We start from the raw sequence: 25,960 nt of genomic DNA on the forward strand, positions 1-25,960 counted from the left end.
TCTCCTCATAGGACCAGTGTTCAAGTCCCTTCCCCAGCCTCATTGCTCTTCTCTGGACCTGCTCCAGCACCTTGACATCCTTCCTGAAATGAGAGGCCCAGAACTGGACAGAGTACTCGAGGTGTGGCCTCACCAATGCTGAGTACAGGGGAAGAATCACTTCCCTGGTCCTGCTAGCCACACTTGTCCTGATACAGGACAGGATGCCATTGGCCTTCTTGGCCACCTGGGCACACTGCTGGCTCATGTTCAGCCTCGTGTCAATCCAGACTCCCAGGTCCCTTTCTGCCTGGCTGCTCTCCAGCCACTCTGTCCCAGCCTGTAGTGCTGCATGGGGTTGTTGTGGCCAAAGTGCAGGACCCGGCACTTGGCCTTGTTGAACCTCATCCCGCTGGAATCAGACCATCTCTCCAGCTTGCCCAGGTCCCTCTGCAGAGCCCTCCTGCCTTCCAGCTGATCAACACTTCCCCCCAACTTAGTGTCACCTGCACATTTGCTAATGGTACACTCAGTCCCCTCATCCAGATCATCAGTAAAGGTATTAAATAGAACTGGGCCCGACACTGATCCCTGAGGGACACCACTAGTGACCAGCTGCCAACTGGATGCAGCACCATTCACCACCATTCTCTGGGCCCGGCCGTCTGGCCAGTTCTTAACCCAGCAGAGAGTGCCCCTGTCCAAGGTGCCAGCTTTTTTAGGAGTATACTATGGGGGACGGTGTCAAAGGTTTTGCTGAAATCCAGATAGACCACATCATAGGATTCATGGTGCCCACCAGGAAGGTGTAATGTGTTCTGTGAAGTCACAGGCTGACTACAGAATTGTTAGAAGAGTAACTCAAAGATGTTACCATCTGTGAATTTACAGGTATGTTTTTAACCACCACCACTGTTGTCAAGAAAGTGAACATAGGTGAGCTTCCTATGTGAAGAGGTCTGTAGATCTGTAGCGTATATCGTCTCTAACAGAGGTCCTTATGGGTAAGCAGGTAGTGACAAGGCTATTAAAAAAAACCCAAAAAACAAGCACATATTAACTGAAAGGATGCAGCCAAAATACTCAAGGTTTTATGTTCAAGGATTGGACTTGATGATCTCGGAGGTCTTTTCCAACCTGGTTGATTCTATGATTCTGTGCAACTCATGCTAGGTAATAAAATGTTTCTTAAAACTTACTGAAAGCTGAAGCTTTTTGGGGAAAAGAGTGGCAATAATATTCAGTGTCTGCAGAAGAGTTTGAGGTATTTTTTGTGTAGCTTTGGGTTGCAGGTTCAAGTAAGAGAGAAAATCTGAGGAGTCCTTCTCCAACTGTGGTAAATTGTGTTCTTCATCTCTTTTACAGGAATAGTGTTTTCAGTGGGAAGTAAATTATGGTCACAAGTAAAATTCAGGTCCAAGTCTCAAAATTTAGTGGCTATGCAGGATTATCTGGCCAGTTCATAGTACATCTTTGTCTGAAAGCACTACATCTTGTAGATGAAAATGGTCCAGGTAATCTGCCCCATTCTGAGAAATCCAGGACATATTCAAGACCTAAAAGGTTAATTTTCCCTCTGTCACCTGTATGTAAGTAACATTTCATTCTGGCCTCATTTGAGACTTAAGAAGACATGACACTTGACTTCAAGCACTGTTCAAATGTCCCATTTGATGACACTTCTCAAGGTACTACACATGCAGAATTCTATAGGCCTTTTGCTCCACAAAAGGAGAATTTGATATTGCAACAAATGAAACATGAAAAATGAGCTCTGCCTAGTTCCATGTGGTATATACTGGTCTTGCCTGAGACCCAGCATCAAGCACAGTCCATTCTTTTAGCTGAAATGGCATTCCTGCTTGAAATTCAATACAGTGAGAAACTCAAAACCTAACAAGAAGTTGCTGACCTTCATTAAAAGTCATCATAAATTATGCAATGATACAGTTTTCAGTTCAGTCTGACACATGGCACCAGAGCAGTTTAGTACTGGTTGTGGCCACCCCATAGCTGGTAAAAGTGAATGATGTTGTCTGACCTGTCCCAGTTCCCTTGTGAAGAAGGAAGTTTTCTTTTTGCTGTGCTAGGGATTAATGACTTTCTGATGCTACAGAAACAGCTGATGTTAAACTTCAATAGAGATACTTTGCTTTATTCCTACAGCAAGAGTAGTGGTTCTAAATACCATCGAGGAGGTAGCTGTTATGTTCTGCAGGATTTTTTGTTTTGTTTTATTTTTTTTTATTTTAAGGTGATGTCCAATTGAGTATAACTGCTAGTGAGCAGATTATTTTGAGTTCACATAATATAATAATCTCTATATTGTTAAGGAGCATATATTCTGTACTTGAACTTTTTCTGGAAAATAAAGTTAATTAGTATTTTTTCTTAAAAGCTCTTCAAATTAGCTCTCATTTCTCCAACCTGTAATAGCTTTTAGCCGTTTTACCTGTTAAAATTAGGACTTCATCTTCCTTGTATGGAATCCTGTTTAGAGTCAGAGTTGGAAACTAATTCTTGGCATTGTTTTAAAAACAGAAACTTCAGTCATCAACGAGACATGGACTTCATTTTTTACCATGGTCTAGCCCTATAATACTAAATCCAAGAATGGTCAGTGGTCCAACACTGAAGGTAGCCTGTATCACTTGTAATCCTGCTTCTGCCTGGTTCATGTTTGGAGGAAAAAGGTAGCATTTTTTGTGGTAAGATGGGCTTTTTGTTTTAGAGGAGGTGGTTGTCTTGAAGCTGCTCAGAGGTTAGGAATGCTGGCAGTCATCTGGGGAGGCAGGTTACTGGACTGAGCACAGGTGAGGAGGTCACAGGCATAGAACAATTACTTCTTTTGTCCACTGCCCTGATGCTGGCCCAACCCAAGACAGCTGATTCAGAAATGACCCGTGTGTCTTAGGAGGACCATCATACTTCTATGACATTACTACTTCATCATCACAGACTTGCATGTGAGAATTAACTTTCTGGATTGTTGTTAATTTAAGGGGAAGAAAACAGTGTTATCAACAGATATTCCCAGATGAACTATTTGGTAAAGCTTTAGCAAGTTTGCCTTAAAGTAATTAATATACTAAAATAGAGAGGAAGGGAGATAACAGTTACCTGAGTGCTTTCAGGGGACAGATGACTAACCAGGGCATGTGCTCATTTTACCTACAGTGCACTGAACTGTACTTGCCTGCCTATTTTTCTGAATCTTTAAGGGATGCAGATTTTGGTTTAAGTTTGGTTTGCCAGTGCGGCAGGAGACAGTCTTAAACACATAGACCTGTAATGTGTATGTAATTTTAATTGCCATCTTAAGCTGAAATTTTGGGGTAAAGGTTCTCTTGGACTCTAAGGCACAGCACTGCTGTTCTTACAGTGCTGTGTTTCAAGTGAGGAAGAACTTAGATTCTAAATCTGAATCCCCAAGTTGTTTCCTTAGGACTGTCACAGAAATTTATCCGTGAATTGTGAGGGTGAGCAGGGCGCAGCGTTTGAGACTGTAGTGATGAAAGACATCTCTTGTGGACCCATACTTTACAAGGAAAAGGTATTTGTTGTGAACCTTCAGAATCATCTGTCAGAACTAGGTGAATGTAGATGGTGATCTTCTTGATGAAAGAAAAGGAATAATACCTAGCTTTGGCTCCAGAAGTTGGCTCGTGCATTCAAAAGAGTAGACACCGCACTGACTTCACCAAATGAACTTGAGAAGGTTCCCCCTCTACAAAGTCACTGTCTTGGCTGTGAATACGCTTCCAGAAATGAGTTGGGAGCTTCTTGCATTTGAGTGATTTTTAAGGACTTCCAGTCCTGTGCCTTACCAACCTAAATAACACAGTAAGGCCTGTGTAATTGGTACAGCTCTGAACAGCCTGGGAGGAGAGAGAAGAGGCAAATGTGAAGTTAAACACAACAAATTTGTTCAAGGAGTATCTTTATTTCACAGGAACTTTTCCGTTGGCGCCACCTTCTAGATGCCTTTATGTGTCCTCAGTGTTAGTATAGCCAATGTAGATAAGTTATAGGAGAATGCAGAAATAGTCTTTCTGAAGTCTTCAAAGGACTTTTTCTAGCCCAAATAACTGTGTAGGATCATAGAATAAATTAGATTGGAAGGGACCTCTGGAGCCCAGCTAATCTAACACCGTGCTCCAAAGAGGCTCAGTTTGATCAGGTTGCTGCTTAGCACATTTTTTTGTGTCCTTTGATTAGTGTAACTTAATGTCACTTAAGTGAAGTCTGTCAATAATATGCCTTGAAATTAGACTTGAAAATGAGACCTTGCAAGACATAGAAATGCAATTATAAGCTTGTTTTTACTAACACCTTTTTTCCCCTAACCTATGCAAGATTAATTTATTGGAGAAAAAAAATTCTTAGTGGCAGTTCTGTAAATGTACTTTTGGATTATACTGCTTGTTTTCAACAGTAGAATAAACTGGAAGTCTGTTAGTTTATCTGAAAAGTGTTATCATGCTAAACTCCCCATGAAATAATTTTCCAGCTAGTGCATGTTTCATGTTTAAACTATGCACAGTATTTTTAATGGGAAATGCAGTGACGCAATTTGTACACTAACAACTTCATGTCTTGAGTGTTTTTTATGCAAAGCACAACATGAGCTGCTTATATGGAATAACTTTTTTTACTTGGATGATTTAAAAGTGATTACTTTGCAATGCCCTTGAAATAACTGCTACAGAGACTAAAATATTTAAACATTTCCTTAAACTGCAGACCCTAGAAAGGCAGCTTTCCCATGGATCTTCCTCTCAAGGGAGGACTCCATGTCCATTCTATGATGTTTAGCATACGGACTAGGCAGCAGAGCAGTTTCTCCCTGCATCTCTTTCTGCCAGGCTGCTTGCTTACACAGAACCTTTTGTTATCTAGCACTTTTAGCACTTTTTATTGCTGTCAAGTTCAGCTGAAATGAAGTAAAATATTCCAAAGAGAAAAGTGATGTACCAAGAGATGCATATTAACTAACAAAGGCTAGGCAAAAAACGTATCCAACTACTCTCTTGCACTCTGCTATCATGTTTGTACCTAAGGCCTGCTATCAGTTAAGGCTATGTATTGAGTATTAAAATGCACCCTAATTCAGACTTTCAGGTTAGGAATACGCTCCTTGCCCACTTGAGATGTATGTATAAAATTAGAATCCAACTCTGAAAATACAGTCTCATGTCTAAGATGTATATCAGGCCTGCAGCAAGTAATTGCATACTACATAGCTGAAACAGGAGTTCAGAAAAAGGTTTTTTTCCCCAAAACATGGAAGTGTGGGTAGTAATTATAAACAACTCATTCGTTCTGAATGTTGTGCTGATGGACATAAAATGAAACAAAGGTTAGAATAAGTGGGAGAATTAATTTCGTCTTTTTCCATATTATAAAGAGTGTGCCTTCTCTGAACCAAATTTAAGTGTAAAATGCCCTGCAGATTGAATTATTCTGTTTGATTGATATACATCGGTACTGCTTCTCTTTCAGATGAAGTGGACTACAGCAATTTTGGGACCAACACGCTATCGAGGAAGAAGAAGGCTCTGGTGACACTCCGCAATGACAACCTCCGACGGCGTCCTCACATTAACATCAGCATGCCTCATGATTTTAGACCAGTGTCTTCCATCATTGATGTGGACATTCTTCCTGAAACGCACAGGAGAGTGAGGCTGTATCGACACGGGTGTGAGAAACCCTTAGGATTTTACATTCGCGATGGCACCAGCGTAAGAGTTACTCCTCATGGACTGGAAAAAGTACCCGGTATCTTCATCTCTCGTATGGTTCCTGGGGGCTTAGCAGAGAGCACAGGCTTGCTGGCTGTGAATGATGAAGTCCTGGAAGTTAATGGCATTGAAGTAGCAGGAAAGACTCTTGACCAAGTCACAGACATGATGATTGCCAACAGCCATAATCTTATTATCACAGTCAAGCCAGCAAACCAGAGGAACAATATTATTCGGAGCAGTAGGATGTCTGGTAGCTCTGGCCAGTCTACAGACAGCACTGCGAGTCACCACAGCTTGCCTACATCCCATGTGCTGCAGAACTTCCACCCTGATGAAATGGAGAGTGATGAAGAGGCTGACATTGTCATTGAGGGTGGTCTGGAGCCACAGCACATTCCTAAACTGCACAGCCTTACTTCCAGTAGCCTCTCTCGAATCAATGGCAGCAGCCTTAGCCACAGACTTCAAAGGGACCTGGTGCTCAACAACAACTCTGGCCGAGAAAGCAATGGCAACATCCACAAATTACTCAGTTCCTTAAAAACTGACCCCCGACACAGTCTGGTTATCCCCAGAGGAGGTATTGAGGAGGATGGAACAGTCATTACACTTTAGTACCAACTTCTGCAATTCTCCTTACAGTCTTAAGTGCCAATTGGGACAATTAACTCTTGCAACATGTTATGCACAAAACAGGGAGCTGATATTCTCATAGACCTCACGGGTGCAGAAAATTGTTGCTTTCTAGGAAACGTGGCATCTGGAGTTAGACATAAAACTGTCATGCACTGCAAAATTTGTCGGGAGAAAGCCAGAGTGCAAAATCTGGTTCATATCCCAGCCCTGAAGTGAGAACACAAATTTGTTTTAGTTGGTATAAATCTAAGCAGTCTTACAGCCTACCCATGGCAATGCTACATACTTGGGTTTGAATACATGGGTGGATGTATTAATACGTGCATGTATATGAATTAGATTTTAATAGTAACAGACATGTCTATTTGAAGTGGAACCTGGTTTTCTTCTAATACTGGCTTAAAGGGAGTGCTGCTTAACAGCCATCCCATCTTCTACTGTTACACACAGCCCTTCCGCTAACTTGTTTACACCATATTTTCAGCCTTATGTCTAATCCAGACGAGCTCTATATAAAAGTAGCTGTTTCCTACTCTGGTGGTAACAACGTTTGGGAGATGCTGCAAATACATTTTCTAAAGGAAACTGTAGATTCTATATATAAAAAAATAAGTGGTTTTAGAGGCCCGAGGCGGCCGTGTGTAGGGATGTAGCCGTGACTGCTGGGGCACGGTCGCCACCTGCGGGCCAGCGCTGGGAACGCGTGGAGGCACCGAGACACGGCGGGTTCAGCGCCTCTGTGTGGTGGTGTATTCTTTTCCGATATTTATTAGATAATACCTCTTGATTTTTTTCCCCATCATCTCTCTCTTTTTTTTTTTTTTTCAAAATCATGGTTCACGTGAATTTTTAAAGATGCAAGCAAGAAAGCAGCAGAAGTGGAAGAGTGTGCTAGGACTGTCCCCTTCACCTCAGAGCTGACACAATCCCTTGTACCTTTGGGGCCACCTAAATCCACAAGGTCTTTCCTTACAAAAGATTGGCTGATTGCCATACAGAGCAGGAGGGGGATGCTGACTGAGTCTCAAACCTAACTTATTTTTGGACTCTTCTAGTAATAAAGCTTAACGTCTACACACAGGATTTCTAGAAACTTAAAATATAGTGGATGTTTGTGATGGTCAGACACCTTTACTGGGTGCTGACTATTGGGTGACCAGTGACTGTTGAGTCACTACCTGTCTGCTTCTGAAAATGCCATGAGTCTAAGAAAGTGATTTAATCCAAAATATTTTGTTATATCTCCATCAGTGTAAGAAACAAAATATAAATGTTTTACAATGTATTTTTCTATTTTTAGCTTGTGTCATTTGCTCTTTGTTTTTAACTTTGTAGTACATTAAAGCTTTTTTTATATGGTGGAATAGACATTTCTTAAATATTGTATGAATATGAAAATTCAGAAGTCTTGGTTTGAAGAAATTACATTCCATTTTGGAATCTGTAATGGCTGGAAAAAGGATGTGTGGACTAATTCATTGTTGCTAATTTAGAATACCTGTGGAACAACCAGTCTTCTGCTCATTGTTAAATATCTTTGGGACATTGAACTTAGTTTATTTCTTTTAGATTTGCTTTAAAAGTTTATTTTAAAATTCTTTCACTTACTCTAATTAAACTTTTTCTAGGTATCAAAGCAGCTATAGAGCTGTACTTATTTTTACTGGCACAGTAAGAATAGATCATTGATCCTGTTCGTCTTAAAACTGTGTTTGTACTTTACCAAAGGTTTTTCATTTTTAAAAAAAATCTGATTATTGGTGCAGTAAAAAAAAAAGAATAGCTGAATATGCTTCAGTCAATCAGACCATCTTATCAGGAAAACTTTGTTACACCTTAAATAAGACTACTTTTATGAATAAGTGATTTGTCTGGCTGAAGTTACTTGTTTTTCCTTATTTAACTGATGACAATGTGACCTATCTGCAATAAAATGTGCACTGTCTTACTTCTAAGCTATATTCTTTCCCTGTGCTCAAGCATTGATGTGGAAGTATATCCCATCCTGTGAAAACAAGGTATCTGGGTTGGATGGCTCTTCATCTATGTAACCATTTTAGTAATGATTTTCTCTGTATTAGTACAGACTTTGATTCTGCTGCTTGATCTCAGTGATACTGAGTTTCTTTCCATAATGTTTTTTTTCCCAGTACTGCTTTTACTAAAGGGTACTGTTACACTGATTTCTTTGGGAACCCTCTCATAGCAGGGCCAGCTGCAAACCTCAGGGCTTTGAGGGTTAATTCTGACTCCTCAGAAAAAGCCTAGGATACCTCTGGCTTAGTGATCTGCTGCTGCACTGCACTCCTTTGCCTGGAGCCTTCTGGATGTCACTGTCCAAAGAAACCGTGCAGTACAATCTATCCAAACTCTTCTACCTCATTCATCGGAGGGGATAAGAAGCATAATTTGTGTTTCACACACATGTACCCAAGATGAATTACAAACTAAGAACACCCAAGTATTGATGTGTCAGCTTTAGAGCCAGCAGTTTGTGAAGTAACTTTTAAGGCTTGCAGACATTTTGTGCAACGTTTTGGGGTGAGGAGGGGTGGGGGGGTGGAAAAAGCAGCTTCTCTTTTGAATGCCCCATGCTGATGCCTGAATCTGTGTTACACCAATTATCCTCTCACGGTGAGCTCCCTTCCCACCTCAGGCCGTTATCAGAGCAATCTGCATGGAAACGCGTCTGAGTTGTTCGGGCTTCACAGACCGGGACCCCTTCGGCTATGAGATTAAATTGCCCAGCTGGGCTGTAAAGGTGGGCGACTGAGGGAACAGAGGCGCGCCAGCCCTCCTTAAAGGGCAAATCCTCCATAAGCGCTCCCGGAGAGGGAGCCGCGTTTCTGTCCCAACGCTTCCGAGAGGCGGCGGGGACAGCAGGGCCTGAGCTTCCAACAGGCAGGCGCGACTCCGTCCCCGGACACTGGCGATACGTGAACTCAGTCCCGGCGCGGCCGCTTCCCGTCTCCCAGGGCGCGGGGGCCGGAGTTGGGAAGGCGGCTCCGCCCGCCGGGAGCGCGGCTGCGCCGGCCCGCCCCTGTCATGTGAGCGGCCGCGACGGCCCATCCCGGCAGGAGCGGGGGGTGGGATGGCGGCGGCGGCGACCGGAGCGGGCGAGGGGAGCGGAGCCGAGCTGCCTTGCGCCTGCCCCGGCGCGGACAGCGGGAACGTGTCCCAGAGCCACAGCAGCGCCTCCGGCCTCGGGGAGCCGGAGGACGAGGACGCCTCGGAGGCGTCGCTGAGCGCCACCGCCGCCGCCTACTCCGCGTACCTGCTCGCTGACCGCAGCCTCTTCAGCGAGCAGGTGGGCGAGGGGCCGGGCCCCTCGGGGGGGGTCCTGGGGACAGGGAGCAGTGGCAGGCCCGGCGCCGGGAAGGGAGGGGGTATCCTGAGAGCGCAGCCCTCTGGAGCCGGGCGCGCTCCCGCTGTGGTGCTGTGCAGGACAGGACGTACCGGTGTGTCGAGTCCCTTGTGCTCAACAAAGACAAGGAGGGGAAAGCTGCGCGATTTCTGTGAGATTCGTTTTAATGGGGACGATGTCTGTACTCGGTAGTGTTATTTCTGAGAATCTGGTTTTCGTGTTTTCAAGTACCTTTAAAGGATTTCTGTTTTGCAGATAGAAAGCTTAGACAAGAGTCTAGAAGACTTACTGACCAGAGTGGATGAATTCGTGGGAATGCTGGACATGGTATGTGTAACTTGCATGTAGTTGCGTTTTTAATTAATGCTTGTGTAAATAAGACACGGAGAGGAAGAAGCCTTCTGTCTAGGTAGGTTCAGTATGAAAACACATTTGGTAATTAGACAGCTTGTGGATATAACTGCCAAATTTCATGTCAGAGCAAAATATGGCCATATAGCTTTGTGGTCATACAATCATGTAATTGTTTAGGTTGGAAAAGACCTCTAAGATAGAGGCCAACTGCTGACCTAGCACTGCCAAGTCCAACATTAAACCATACCCATAAGCATCACATCTACACATCTTTTAAATACCTCCAGAGATGATGACTCCACCAACCAGTTCCCTGGGCAGCCTGTTCCAGTGCTTGGCAGTCCTTTCAGCAAAGAATTTTTTCCTAGCTGCATGTTTACATAGCTTTATTTGTATACTTATCCATGTACCTACAGAGAATCCCATTTTGAATGGTGAAATGACACGTTTGAAAGAACAATGTGATATTCTGCTTCTCCTTTAAAATACGTAAAGGTACACTCCGTGGGTTCTAATCTGAGTTGCCAAACCTCCAAAGCTAGAGGGGGACCCTCTTATCAGAAAGGCAGCTTTGTTTTCACTTTTGCATTGGGTTAGATGGGGGAGCTGAATGAAGAGTTCCTATAAGCTGACACTGGTATACAGGCACATGTAGCACATGTAGTTCTGCACAACTCTAAGGGGAACTTCATTCTAGGATTTTTTTATTTTAATAGCAGTAAACCAAGACTTTCTGTCCTGACTTTTTTAACAAACCTGAGGAAAAGTACGGGTAGTAAAATTTAAGTAAAAATTTTAGTTTAATATGTCTACTTCTTTAGTATGTCTTGGAAAATGTTCCATCTCAGTTCTAAGGAGATGTAGTAGCCTACTTTTAATATAATTATAAAGGTAAATATTAGCCTGTGCAAAATAAATTTTCTTCAAAATTACTTCGAAATTATACAAAAAAGCTAGTGTTTTGGTTTTAATCTAGTATTTCTGTACTGATTTTAACCTGGTGGTTTTAAACTCTGAATTTTAATCTGTTGATTGGAGCACAGTTCTAGTTTCCAGAATGAAATCTGTTAAACGCTTTGTTTCATTCATTGATTTTTGTATTATTTCTTTGAATTGTCTTTAGATTCGAAGTGATTCCTCTCAAGTTGTCAATGAAAGTATACCTCAAATTTACACAAAAGCAGTAGAAATGAGGCAGATATATAGGAAGATCGACAAACTAGAGGTAGGTATTTGATATCTCTAGATGCATTCTGTTTCCTAACACAAGGGGGGGGGAGAATCAATGATGTGCCATGTCTGTGTGTGTGTGTTCATGCATGCATGTGGAGTGGGCTCAGGCCAGTTTTGTTCTCCATGTCCAATCTGGGTTCAATACTTCAGGGTTAATAACGAGAACACAATTTATTAATAATTTCTGGACACTGTAAGCATTCTAAACATTTTTGGATCTTTTTTTAACATCTTTTTTTAAAACATCTATTTAAAAAAAAAAAAGGATTTTTGTTTATTGACTGCTCAAAGCAAGGCAGTTTTTATAGTCTTTCAAAGTTACTGTCCTCAGAGACAAATAGAATGAGAGGTCTGTTGATTCCTGATAAAGCTTCAAAATTGTGATACAGATCCTTGGTCTTTCTTTTAGTAGTAGTAAGTCTAGATTCTAAGAAGTCCAGATGAGTTACTTGACAGGTAAATAGAAAGACTGATTGTTTTATTAGATTTAACCTGGTGTTCAGCCTTTTAAGTGTCTCAAGTAATTTTTAGCAATAACATGGACTTGTAGGTGGAAGGGAGCATGAAGTTCTTGACTCCTCATTTAAGTAATGGATCGTTCACCACTGTTGTGCAATACATAATCCTGTTTTTTTAGTGAAAATGTCTTGTTTCTGTTGGTTTTCTTTCACACTAGGCTTTTGTGAAAATGATTGGAAATAGCGTAGCTGGACTGGAAGAACGGGTCATAAAGGCAGAAACAGACCTTGGAGCTTTTCCAAGCACATTCAAGAAAATCTTGCACACAATCAGCATACCATCCTTCCTTAATGTAAGTAAATTTTAGTTACCATGTGACCAGCTTAGTTGCTCTACTGACTAAAGCAGATTATTAAATTAATAGTAAGTTTGTTACATATGCATCTGAATTTAACTTTTATACACTTCATTAGGATTTTTACAAAGTTTTCAGGCTTAATTAAAAGACAAAAAACACAACCAAACTTAAAAATCACAATTCCTTACAAGGATTTGTGTAACTTAGCAAAACAAGTCTGAGACACAAAGAAAGGAACGTGAAGGGCACAAACAAGCACATAATGCACAAGCCTTTATACTGAAGCACCCCTGATCTCTGATGATATGCAAAGCAAGTAGGAAGAGCCTGTACAGGCAAGACTGTTAAAGCATAGTTAGTTAATTTCTCATCTCATTCCTTCATTTTCCTTGATGTTTAAGTTTAGAGTGCTGTCATTTTTTTCTTTAAAAAAAAAAAAAGGCAACACAAAGCTGCTATTTATAGGCCAGTTACAAAAACAAACAACTACATAAGTGGCCTTCAAGAATATTCAACAGTGTTTTCTGTTTGTTTTTTTTTTCCTAAGAACAGTTATCAACCAAGGCAATATAATCTTCAATTGAAAAGTTTGGTAGTTCTAAGAAAGTGCCTTCTTTTTCAGTGGTGCATGGGAACACTTCATCAGCTTAGCTGTTTTTTCACAATTGATAACGAGAAAACTCTTAAGAAGTGTCAGCAAGCTGAACCTGTCATGTCCAGTGGTTTCTTAGTTTGAGTATGGATAGCAATAAAAAACCACTCAGAACTTACTGGCATTAATTGATTAGCTAAAAGGCAGGTTACTGTTCTGCAGTGCTACTGAATATTGCATACTAAAATACCTGCTTTCACTAGTAAACACAAACATATCTGAATGAAAATGCTTATAGAGATTTCTCCTCATGGTTTGGAAAAGAAGGCTTTTCTCATGTCATGATTTTCATTGTAGCTGTAGTTTGTATTTTCCAGGTGCAGTTTTAATTTAGTCAAGGTCCTCCCCCCCCTTTCCCTTTAAATATATCTGTTTCTTTATAAAAAGGATATATTTTGTACTTCTCAAGATGTGTATTTGTAATCTCACTTTCAGATTTTGCCCAAAGTTCTTCCCTTGTGAATACCAGTCAGTGTAAAGTACAGTACTATAAGACTTCTAGTATCACTAAGGACGTAGACTCTGAAAAGATAAAAATGTTTACTGAGCAGCTGCAAAAATAACTAATCATAAATGTGTGCTTAGGCAACTGTAGGTACTGTGCCTGCCTATGAATTTCCTCACTGGATTGAAATTATCCCCTTCTTACACATAGGCAAATATAACACCTCTTAAATCAGTGGGTTGCAGAAGACCTGTGCCCTTAGTTTCCCTTTCTTGCAAGGTGTTTTCTGATAGGACAGTACAGGATAGGAGATGATTCTAAAAATCAGAACTTTGATTTCAGATGTTACTTTTGCATTTGCAAAAATTTGTGGTGTTGAGAACACTGATTATATCTACTAGTTATAGATCAGATCTTTGTTTATAATTTTTAATTTCATCACAACTTGAATGCCAAAACAAACTTAGAGAAATTAATACTATAATAAAGTTAACAACATATAATTTAATAAATCAGCAATTTTGTATATAACAGGAGTTTATGTGCTTATGTCATATGGAGTACAAGTATACAGTTCAACTGAATATTCCACTTTGCTGTTTTGTAGGTATGCTTACTTATATCGTCATCTTGGTATTGCAAAAGCATTCCAAACTCCAAGTATGCTAATAATATTTGGTGTTCTTTTAACTTTATTGTTGGTGAAGACTCTAATAAATCTTGATTTATTAGATAGCATTCTATTTAAGGCCACTTATTGAAAACATACACTGGGTCTGTGTTGTGTTGCAGCATTATTTATATGCAGCAAGACTGACGCAGTAATCAGCAGTGGTCCTTGTCTCCTGCCATTTGGTATAGCAAAACAATGTATGGTTAATATTTAAAAGAAACATGTACACTTTTCCTGAAAAACAGTGTAGCAGCTCTTTTCCAGTCCACTACCAGATTATTTTTAGCTGTGTGTCATATGAAGAAGCTCAACAGGAGCAGCAGCCTTCTTGACAGCAACATCTACTAGGTGTATTTGTATATGAAGACTTTTTTAACTAACTAAATGAGAACACAGGCCTAGGGTTAACTCAAAAGAAGCGGCTGCAGAGAACTCGAAGGTTGGAGCAGAAAAGGTAAAGGTATTTGGCTTTGAGAGGATGAAGGTTTCAACAACTATACCAGTTTGACCCCTGCAACACTGGCATATCATACACCTTCCAGGACTGAGTCTGTTTAGGTGCTGGAATGGCAAGTATCAAAACCTGCATTTCTTCAATAACATTAAGAATATGCCAGACTCGTCTGAGCTATGGTTAAGAATTCACTTGATTAAGGAGGTACACCTTAAGAACTTCTGTTGTTTTGCATTTTAGCTCTGTAGGCTTTGTTTTAAAATACTTTTTTAAAAAATAAACCTGTCTGATTTTCAGAAATCGTCTTCCTCGCGTCAACAACAGACTCTCTATGAACCTCCAGTCCTCTTCAAGACTGAAGACTATTTTCCATGTCTTAATGAAGCACCTTATTGATGATTTTTGCTTTGGGATTAATGTGAATCAGCCAGAACAGAGACAGCCAAGTGAACAAAAGAAATGCTAACCTCAAAACAGTGGCATTTCTGGGCACTATTGATGACATATTGCCATTCTGGTTCTCATTGTCTTCCTTCAGGCAGTATTTTCAGGTAATCTTTGTTTGTGTTCGTTATTTCAAAAATCTTCCTAAAACACCATATAAATTTTCAGATTATTTTGGGGAGAGAATTTAAGAATACTTTGCCATTAATTTTTTTTTATAGGAAAATAATAGGAAACATACTTTTATATATAAATTCTTTAACACGTAAATGTTTGTGCTGCTGCAAGTGTAAAATAGCTGTACCACAAGGATGGTTGTTATTTTGGGTTTTTTCTAAATGTAATGATGGAGATGAAAGAAAAACTATGCATAAAACCATCTACTCCAAGGTTTGAAGCCTGGTCCCTGCAGTTTGTACAGAGAAATGTACCACATTGGGGTATACTATTTGCAAGGGGAGGAAGGGGAAGCTCATCAGGGATGTGACTGGATCATAGAATCGTAGGATCAGCTGGGTTGGAAAGGACCTCTGAGATCATTAAGTCCAACTCTTGATCCACATGACCTAGTCCCAGTTCACAAAGCAAACATCCCGCTCCCACTGACGATCCTCAGATCACAGTGACCAAGCCTCTGATTAGTGCATCATTGTATTGTTTGATGTGTAGCCAGGTGGACATGAGATAGATACATCTATATCTATAGATACATATAAAACAAACATGCTGAAAACTTGAGGCAGGGATGTGCCTGACTGAGCCTTAGTCAGGCACCTCACCAGACTGTTTTCTTTTCCCTCACAACTCTCCATGTGGTTACTGGGACTTGTTGATTGCAATTTATATTGTCAATAAACTAATAGCTATCTAAACCCTGTTGTGGTCTTGCATTTCACCGGACAGTATTGGACGGCCCCTTTCTTTCTGACAACCTTTTTGCATACAGCCTCATATAATACCTAGCAGGTGTTAATCATAAATTGTCACTAGAAATACCCAAAATTCAGATTTTGGAGGAATAAGGAATGCTTTAGGGAAACAGTATGTCTGCACAGAAAAGGGTATGGATTTGCAGAGCAAGGATTATATATTAATAGATAAGGCTTTGAAAAGCTTATGTTCTTGTCTCCAAACAGCAGAAGGGACAGGGTTGTAAGCAGTATCTGAAACAACATTGAGTAAAAATGAAAACAAAGATCATGAAGTCAGAATTAGTAGTCTCCAAAAGCAGTCTTGATGTAAAACTTACCTGAATTTTAACATAAAGAGTCTAAAAAAATAATTGTATGTAAACATGCAGAAAGGAACAGACATGACATTGAAGATGGGCTCCTCTTCCACCTCCCATACTCCTCACTTTCATAAATAATTCACTATTCAGATTTTTCACTGCAGCAACAATTGCATTTCTAAAAAGTGTGGTACCTTTCAGTTTATGCATAAATAATGCTTGAAGGTTTATCCCTCAGTGAGATCTAATGAAAGTACATACCTCTAACTCAGTGTACCAACAGAAAGCTACAGTCAAATACTCTCAAGTGCACTAATGCTGACATGGAAAAAAAAAAGATAACTTTAGAACAGCTTTCTAATTAAATGAATCAACTGCTCAAATAAAAGCTTTGTCCTCTGCTAAGGTGAACCAAAATGGAGTTGCATTTAAACAGATAATATTTTAAATAATAAAGTTTTCAGTAAGTTTATACAGCTGAGTATTTGTCTTACAATATTGTTCATGTTAATGAGAGAAAAAAATAATATATTCTGAAGTGGGAGTTTATGTTAAACAGCTGTATGAAAAAAAAAAGGGCTGTATCTTCAAAGCACACCACAAAAAAAATTTATGCAGTTCTTGTAGTTAGTATAGTTCTGTGTGTGGAAATGGTCCAAAATATTTTTTATTACTGAAAATAATGGACAGTACCTGGAAGATTCATTAAGAAAATACTATAAAACTACAGACAATAAATAAAGTGTGGCTTTTTTAAATACATGATACAGAATAGCAAGGTCACAGTTCACCTGTGAGCTATAGTCTAGAAAAGTTGTAAAATTAAGACGTCCTCATAACACTGACAAAATGCACACATGCACTCTGCTGTTGAGTTTGTACCACCTTGGCTGTCTCCTCATTCATGATCAGTCTCACAAGCAGGAATTACACCAAAAAAATCTCAAGTGTTCACACTGAGTAAAGAAAGACTGTGACTATTCCTTTATTCTGTCTGCTGTAGTTACTTTGTATTAGTGTGGAACCAGAAACTATATTGTGAATTAGGCTCAATATTTACTGTTTCTGCCAGCTGTAAATAAAATCTAAATCTCAAAATCCACTGATACCAATATTCATAGACCCAGGAATCCATAATTGTGTCTTTCATTGCACAATGTCTGTCTTTCTCTTTTTGTTTGAGTTCCAAGATGCAAGGCAGAAACTGTAGGGCTTTATTACCGGTTTTTAACATGAAGAGGTCTTCAGCTCGAATTGATGTGAAGCAGGATGTGATTACTGTGCTGAGCTGCTAAAGGTTGGTTATCAAGCATGTGAAATGAGCTAATGTTTAGTATCAAATTATTAAAATCAACAGAAATCTTACTATTCTTCTATGGCATGAAGCAAACATTTTAAAGCAGTCCTAGCAGAAGTAATGGTAAAAGTTTTTATATTCTTATAGTTACATACATTTTAGGCTAATGTTAATTAGCATTAGCCTAATGCTAATTTAAACTAATGCTGCAGCTTTCTAAAAGATACATACATCATTTACTCTATGATGTATGTAAATATGTAGCAGAAGCTCTATTCACAAGCTGTGCAGATTGGACTGAATGTCAGAAGTCTACATTTTTCATAGCTCCTGGACAAAAATCAATGTCATCTGTCTTATATAAATATTTAGTTATATGATAAACTATGGCTGAAGCAGGCACATAAAGATTGATATTTGTATTTAATTATTTTTGGACCGACATATTTTGTTCCACTTGAGCAGTGCTGCAATAAAGTGCAAAGAAATTACAGATGAATGCACATTATGGAAATTAAAAGAAACAGATTTTATGATTTATCTGACCAAAAAATATAATAAATTGTTTAAAGATGCACTAGATTACATTGACATCAAAACCTGTGGCATTTCATTACTTTTGCTGACAATAACTATCAAAGTTAAGGGGTTTTACCTGCACTACTAAGAAATTAGTAGCAAACTTAATTTGGACTCTGTCCTGCACAGGAACTGTTTCCAGATACTAAGCTCATAAGCTGTAGAGAGTGATCCTGAGTGAAAGACCTTCCAGAATGAGAAAGAAGAGCTTGCGTCTTCATCTATGAAAAGTACTTTATATTTGGAGTTGGTAAATATTTTAAGATTCCCTAAAAAAAAAGAAAAGAAAAAAAATAGAAAACATTTTTAAGTGATGACATTTTTAAACTCCCTCAGTTTTCAAAGAAAAGAAAAGAAATCTAGTCTTGGACCAGCTACCAAGAAAATCCTATGTACCCAGACCGAAGCCCTGCCTTGAAAAGCCAAAATCCCTTTCAGATATATCTCTGGTCAAAGAGGATCATAATGGAGGTCAGTAATCTTTCTAGCCACTGCAGCTAAATCCTTCAGGTATCCGGAGTTTTAAACGGCTGGGATTCACATCCCCGTAGGAGCTGAGCTGCTGTGGCAGGCTGTGTTATAGTGGCAGAGCAGAGGCCTTGTCCACATGGCTGCTTTTGTTGATGCTACTTTAAGCCGATGGGTGGTAGTATAGCCTAAAGGTAGTAGTACAGCTGATCAGCTCCAGCTGATCTCGGAGATTACGGAAGTTTTCTTCACCTTTTGCTTGGGGTTATCTACTTGCAAACTCTTTCAATGCTGGTCATTTTTATGATTTTGCAAAACAGCGTAAGTAATATGCAAATGGTACATGATGATCAGAGTTTTGAAAGTGCTAAGTAACAAGCAAAGCAAAAAAAAAGAGGAACAGAAGGTATTGCTCCTGGGCAGTACAAAACAACACTGGGGAGACAGAATGCAGTCACCTGGAGATACAGAATGTGAAAAAGAGAAATTGAAATAATGCCTTCGGAATTATAGCAGACAAAAGGATATGGCAGGAAAACCGAAATATCCACTGTCTAAAATCCACCTGGAAGACTCAAAATGACATTTAATTCTTGTCAACTTTAATATTGGCTGTACATTATTTGATGGACTGTTAAAGTAATAAAAAAAGACATTAAAATTGCATAAGCAGTCATAAAATACAATGTTTTCAGTCCAATGTGCTATCTATACAGGATCTCAAATAGTCTTTAAAAAAAGTATTTTGAAAATACAGGTAACTAACTGTGCTGACATAAGTAAGAAAAGGAGCTGAATGTTAGCAAGGATTTCCTTAGAGGGTTCTGAGTGAAAAGACAAAGGAATGAAATTCATGAGGGGAAATAAGCACTCGCTGAGGGAAGAAGGATAAGTATCCAATTTGATTTATCATCTCCCACGGTTCAGAAGCTGTAGGTTTCTTGAGAATAGCTTAATGCGTACATTATTTAAAAATAAATTAATTGCCATCTGTTCCTTACAGGTGACACCATCGGGAGTTTCTTTACAAGCAAGAGTTCTAGAAAGCAACCTTAAAGGAAAAGCAAAAGAAGAAATTCCCACAATCCTAAGACTCTAAAAATGAGGGCTGACACTAAATATGACAGGAGTACCTGAAATGTTTCTCTGAATGTGAGTGAATCTAAAAGGTTTGCAGAGAACTGCAGAATGGCAGAAAAGCTGGTTCTGATTGATTCATACAAAAAAAAAAAAAAAAAAAGAAAAGAAAAAAAGGGATGGTAAGAGCTTTATTCAGGAATGGAGAGGCAGAAAATAGCATAGCCAGGAGATAAGCCAGGACACATTCTAAGGCATAAACTTGCAGTGACACAGCATGAACAGATGAGGGCAAGATCCCTGAACTGGGAAGTCTGACTGAAGATCCACAACATACATGACATACACATGATATTGTTATTTATTCACAGTTTAGGACCTTGGGTTTATTTTTATTTTTTTTGCTCCAGGGTGCACTATTCCCAAGTACAGTTTTAGGAGGGGCTTTAACTGTGCTTGAACTGTGGACTAGTTCTAGTGTGTGTGTCTGGACTGGGTTGCTGTTACTGCCTCTTGTTACTGCCTCTCTCATGAAAGCAGTAGGATTTGCAGGTAGAGTCAGCCAGACCATTGGAATGTTCTGGCTAAAAATCAGTCCTGCCAAGCCAAACAGTCCAACCCCAGTGTTGATGACCTGGCACAAGGGTGGGTGGTGACACTTCTCTACTCCCAGCCATCCCCCTGAGAGGGCAAGCAAAGCACTTTCCCTGGCAGTGTCTCCCCGTGTACAGCCTGGGAGATGCCTGCTATGGAATTAGCATCTGTTTCCTTCATGTTTCTTTGATTAACCCTTCCCTCTAAAGGGATGGTTTTGCAATTTGTTTGGAAGCATGGAGGGAAAGAAGAACAAAAAAAATTAGGCATTGAGAATAGCCTTTTGGTTGTCATTACAGAGATGTCTGTGTGCCTGCTCAGATGCTTGCTTCCAGTGATGTTTTATCAACTCAAATACAGTGGTTCAAATGCAAGTGATAAGCAGTGCCCTTATTCTTGGTGTCAGAGGTTGTTGGGAATTTTTTGGAAGTGCCTGTAGTGTCTAAAATCCAGTATATTGTTAAGGGAAAAAATATTTGAGGGGAAAAATACTAAACAATATAATTGAACAAAAATTGTGTTTTCTTTCTGGATTTATTAGCTTGACTTTTCCTGGATTTAATTGTGTTTCTGTAGTCAAAGGAAGGAAAACACAAAGCCATAATGCCAGAGAAATCTTGCCTAAGGAAAATCAACTATGATGTTGTTAGCTAACAAGGTAGATGAGCAGTGCCGTTGCAAACTCACTGCATGTACCAGTGAGATAAGTCAAGGTTCTGACAAGTGAGTTAGATGAAATTATGAGAAGGATACAGAATCAACAATAGAAAGAGGTCAGCAAAAGCAGGGTTATATGAGACACCACTGCCCATCTTGAATAGCATTCTGGCTCTCATTATCTTGCACTGTGGAACTGCCTCTTTAAGTGGGTGTAAAATGGTTTCTCTTGGGATTGGATATAGCCAAAGACTTGCTCAGGAGTTTAGCTGACATGCTACAACTGCTCTTGGGTATTCATTGTGTGCTGCTGGCCATGCGCTACATTTAGGTCAAGATGAAACTCAATGAAACATTTAGCTTGAACATCAGGTTTCTCCTTACAAATCTGCCTGAACTACTGTGCTGAACTACTTGGTAGGACAGGCATAGCCCCAGGGTAAACCCCAGCACCCTGCAGGAGTACAAAGACTGAACCAAAGCTGTGTGATGAATGCAGATGTGATGGTGCTGGTGTTTATATCTGACTCGAATGGGTCACTAATATGGATATTGCAGGGATTGTGAAAAGCCTGTGTCAGGTAGGAAAGCTGCTGGAGAGGAGATGATGGGGGAGTGACATGGAGGGATAGACATAGACCTTCTAACTGCAGTGAGTTAGTTCAGTTCAGGGCCACAAAGACAACTAAGGGACTGAAACATTTCCTATGAGGAACATCTGAGAGAACTAGGACTGTTCAGCCTGGAGGAGAGAAGACTCAGGGGTAAACTCATCAGCATGTGTAAATGCCTGGGAGGAAAGAAGGGAGTGAGGGGAGAAGGACACCAACACTTCTCAGCAGTGCTCGCTGGTAGGACAAGAGGCAATATGCACAAAAATAAAATCTCCTTGCCAAAGCATCTTCTCTGTTGCATCCCACGTCCGTATTTTTGAACTATGTTCCCACCGGCTTCTTTTAATATCCTCTAATTCTCTTATTGGAGGGCACAATCAACAGTTATGAGCCATCTCTGTTGCTCATCCTCTTCTAGTAATGTCTGTAATTTCCTTTCCATGATCTCTTCCCTTGGCTGAAGAATCCTAGAATGGCCTGGGTTTGAAGTGACTGAAGTTTTGAAGCCCCGTTGTTTTGTTTATGAAGCTTCTATGACCTTGTTGCCTTCCTCTGATCCTTTACCACTTCTGCTGTATTCTATTTGAGGTCAGAAAACTAGGACGGACTACCCACATAATTTAATGCATAAGCAAATCAGAGGTTTAAATACTACCACAATCTGCCTTCTTCTTGTCTCTTTTCTAATTATTCCCCAATATCGGATCTTCTTTCTTGTCTTCTTCTGAATATTTAAACTGCTGATTTCCAGGACCTACCAAAACTGTGTGATCTTATTCATGAGTAACTGCTCAAATTTAATTTCTGACTCATAAAGTGGTTCATATACAGGGATATTTTAATGTAATGGCTAAATATGTGGCTGTTAAGCAGGAGGTGCTTCCAGTTAGTAGGATGAGGTTTTGCTAAAACAAAGGTTACTGCCTATGTGGATCTTATATAAAAAGTAGTAGATTTCAGCGTTATGCACAGAAGTTAAAATACAGATGCTGTGGGAGTCAGTCTGTGTGTGAATATGCCACTACTGGAGGTCAACAGCTGATCTAGTTGTCTGACCTCTTTATGTATTTGTGCTCACCTGGGCTGTTGTTTAACTTTTGTTATCACAACTACAGAGCAGTGGTCCTGGAAAAATGGTGTTTAAACTCAACCCGAGGTACTGTGCTGAAGCAGAGAGCCCATGAAGTGTCCTAACAGCATGCTCCAGATACTCTTCAGCCCACTGTAGCCTTGGAGGAGAGAGGTAACATGTTGAGGAACTGACAGAAGCTCTCTTCAGTGTTCCCAAATCCTTTTTTTTGTGCCAAAAGTCCTTTCAGGGTACACTCTCCTCCCCCTTCTTTCCCTTAACTTCCCTGTACCCAGAGGCTGCGTTTCCTCTTAGTTTCTCCATGTCAGGGATGCAGGGGAAGCACTCCGAGCATTTGCACAGATGGAGAGTGACATTTCTTATAGAGGCTCCTGCTTCAAGCTAGTTGAGAGCAACCATGCTGAAGGTTTTCCTCTGATTGTTTTCTGAAGCCAGAACCCCAGTAGTCTGACCCATGTTGAGGAACATCCAAAATCTGAAGTCGGCACTTCATTGCCCTGTTCTGGTGAGATTTGTGTCCCTGTACTCTCAAACATTTAGATGAGCCTGAAGAATGTCAGCTGGGGAAGGTGCTAGGCCCCTTGAGAGAAGGGTACTGCCTGTTCAACACTCCTTTGGACAGCAGTATTCCCACATTTTGTCCCCCAAGCTTTTGCTTGGAATCTAGCCCTTAGGACTGTTGTTTGTTCCAACTCCTCCACCTGCTCCCCTCCAGTGGCAGAGGGTTTGAATGGTTGGAACTAGATGATCTTTAATGTCCTTTCCAACTCAAACTATTCTGTGATTCTGTGATGATGATTAATCACACGCTACTTTTATCTTGCAGTGTGTGGGAAGAAGTTAAGTCAATGACTATTCTACAGTGACAGTCCGCTGTTTTCTCTGTAAGGGTTTTGTGGTTGTGGTCAGCTGATAACAGTACAGCACTGAGAAATGAGGTATAGCCTTGCTTTTGTACTCTTGCTCTTTTCAGCTTAGTTCTTTTCATTTTCTTCAGCATCTGAGCATTATGATCAAACTAGAAAGCAGCATGCCGTCTTGCAAGAAAAATTAACATCTCTAACTGTGTTAAAGTTGAATTTTTTTGATCTGCTACCCAACCTGGATTACTTCAGAGGTGAAATGGCAATACCAATTTGGGTCTCACAAGCAAAGCCTGGCCAAACTAGAACAGGTTGAATATTCTCAAATATTCTACCACAATTTTTTGTCCCATTTTCCTTTTACAGTTTTAAAAATATGCAGTTTTCTAGTTGATTGATAGAGCTTTGGGCATAATTTTACGGCTCACTTATGGTTCTTGTCACTATATATGATGTCATTCATATGCGATGTATTTATAGTCATATGAATACTGTTGGACCTAGGGTCACTTATTAAGAGTGTCTGGGAAAAACAGATTTGTTACATTTAGAATTGCTCACAAACCTTTTGTCTGAGTGGTTTGACTTGTGGAGAAACTGCTTAGAGTTGTATGTAGAAGAAGGCTGGGAGGCATACACACCTCCTCAGCCGGGCTTATGTGTGACAGTGCCATCATAGGTCTGTCCTAGTCGGTGCAGACACCTAATTGTATCTGATAGATACCAATTGATGGAATGAATTAATGATTCAAAACATTAATGATGACAGGCATTTGCATCAACTGGACTCACCAGAGCATGCACATGTGAAAAGGTTCATCTCAAGCCTTCTTAAATGTGTCTAAACCTGCCTGCAACCAGCTGGGAATCTGCATAGGCAGGAGCTGGCTGGCTGTTCCTTCATCGCTTGCAGTGTTGCTGGAACAGAAATCTGCAGGCTGAAATCCACGATGCTGCTGGGGCCTTCACAAATAGGCACATTGCTGCAGAGCCCTGCTTAGGTGGGCTCCCTTGCCAGATGGAGGGGAATACTCAACTGTGTGCATGCAGACCTCTGAGAAGACAACAGGTGACCTGAGATCTGCCTGGGGTTCCTTCCTCCACCAAAAAAACATCTGTTCAGTCCTGAGTTTCCACAGATGTAGCCATATATGGATGGCTGGTGAAAGGTCCTGGAGGAATATTGAAGGCTGTCAGCACGTGGCTGTGAAGACTAAGCTGTGCGAGACAGCAGGCAACAGCAGCAGCACAATCCCAGCTGGGCCCAGAAACCCACACTGCCACTTCCACCACACTGGCCTTGCTGGGTCCACATGCCCTGGGGCAATCTGTGGGGCACCACAGGAGTGCCTGTCCCTACCCAGGGCCGGTCACAATGCAAACAGCAGGTCTCACAGGGCAGGCTGGGGTACAGGAAAGAGAAACCGAGATGCAGGAAGCTTCCAGAAGAGACAGGAAAGCAAAGCAGGGGAAGGATATGGGTTTACATCTGGTGGCATCAGAGGAGGTTATGAGACAGTGTGCATTAGGGTCAGTCACATCAAGGTAAAGAGAAGTGGCTGCTGTGGGTGGGTAAAATGGATTTACTTTGTTGGGAGAAAAGGGAAGACAGAATAGAAGGAGGAATGTTTTGTCATCCGAATACCACATAGTCAGTTTGACACCAAAACTTTAGCCACAGATTTTCAGGATGCAGATGAAATAGCTCTACTGCAGCTGAATTATTACTAACTCCCTGATTGTAATGATTCAAGCACTTCCTTTCAAGTTACATTTTTCCTTCTCATGGGCTCTATATAACCTATTTCCAGAAAAAATATTTATTACAACAGCCTTTACTAGTTAAGTGTTACTTTTTCTAACCAGCTGGTTTTGTTCTGCTTTCCTCTTAGCAGGAAGATGAAACAATTAAAAATTAGTCAGTCTATGTTGTACTTTTTTTTTTGCATCTTCTCCAGAAACATTTAGTAGGTGTTGCTATAGGAGGCAGAATGCTGGACTCATCTGACTGTGCAGGGCTTTTCTGTAAGATAGTTTCCAATGCCCACCATTGGATAATACCAATGTCATCCTAGTAATTTCTCTGTGTAAAGGAATCATGCAGTAATTAAACAAACATGCATTTGGTGGTGCTTTGATACATCATAAAGTAAATGGAAAATCCTGTTTGTTTCCACTCAGATTGATTTGTTCGATACTCCCTGAAACTGGTAAAAGGATATTAATAATTTACAGTTTGCAAACGTCACCAGCAGTGTTTTTTTTATTTAATCACTTTCATTATTTTCAAAGACTTGTTTGCATTCTTAATTATTAGTGTACATACCTCCACCAAATTTCCATCTGATAAGATCAGTAATATTCTTCAGTGTGGAAATTTCAGCAGGTGATGTTAAAATGCTAAAAAAGCCCAGCTCCTTCCTTCTTCTTTGCTTCCTTATGTCTCAGCTTACACTGCTTTCCTGTCTTTGATGAGTCATTGCATTTACTTTGTACTGGTACTTTTACATTTCAAGCCTGAGCAGTGATTTTGATTTCCTTGTTTTCTGATCAGAAAAAGCACCACTTTTTCCCCTGTAGGTAACACGGGATTTTTGTCAAATCAGAGAAACCCTATTTTCCAAGTTGTGATTGCACAGGATGTTGTGGAAATGTTATGCAGTTGTATCTGGTTGCTTTTGAAGATGCTTGA

At 40.3% G+C, this 25,960-nt stretch overlaps 2 protein-coding genes across 2 annotated transcripts in view; both read left to right on the forward strand.

The window, feature by feature from the left end:
* Window positions 1–8,313, forward strand: part of PARD6G (par-6 family cell polarity regulator gamma) — a 68,048-nt gene extending 59,735 nt beyond the window's left edge. Inside the window, exon 3 of the mRNA XM_027644043.1 lies at window positions 5,482–8,313. Coding sequence (XP_027499844.1) covers window positions 5,482–6,341 — 860 coding nt within the window. The 3' untranslated portion in view covers window positions 6,342–8,313. The remainder of the gene's footprint in view (window positions 1–5,481) is intronic.
* A 1,114-nt stretch (window positions 8,314–9,427) lies between these two features.
* Window positions 9,428–15,670, forward strand: BLOC1S4 (biogenesis of lysosomal organelles complex 1 subunit 4). The gene is made up of 5 exons (XM_027643888.1): window positions 9,428–9,669; window positions 9,982–10,053; window positions 11,204–11,305; window positions 11,990–12,124; window positions 14,652–15,670. The coding sequence occupies exons 1-5, from the start codon at window positions 9,454–9,456 to the stop codon at window positions 14,748–14,750; spliced, it is 624 nt and encodes a 207-aa protein (XP_027499689.1). The 5' UTR covers window positions 9,428–9,453; the 3' UTR covers window positions 14,751–15,670.
* Window positions 15,671–25,960: the final 10,290 nt, after the last annotated feature.

This window comes from Corapipo altera, unplaced genomic scaffold (assembly GCF_003945725.1).
Source record: "Corapipo altera isolate COAL_440 unplaced genomic scaffold, ASM394572v1 24b, whole genome shotgun sequence".
In the NCBI taxonomy this organism is placed as follows: domain Eukaryota; kingdom Metazoa; phylum Chordata; class Aves; order Passeriformes; family Pipridae; genus Corapipo; species Corapipo altera.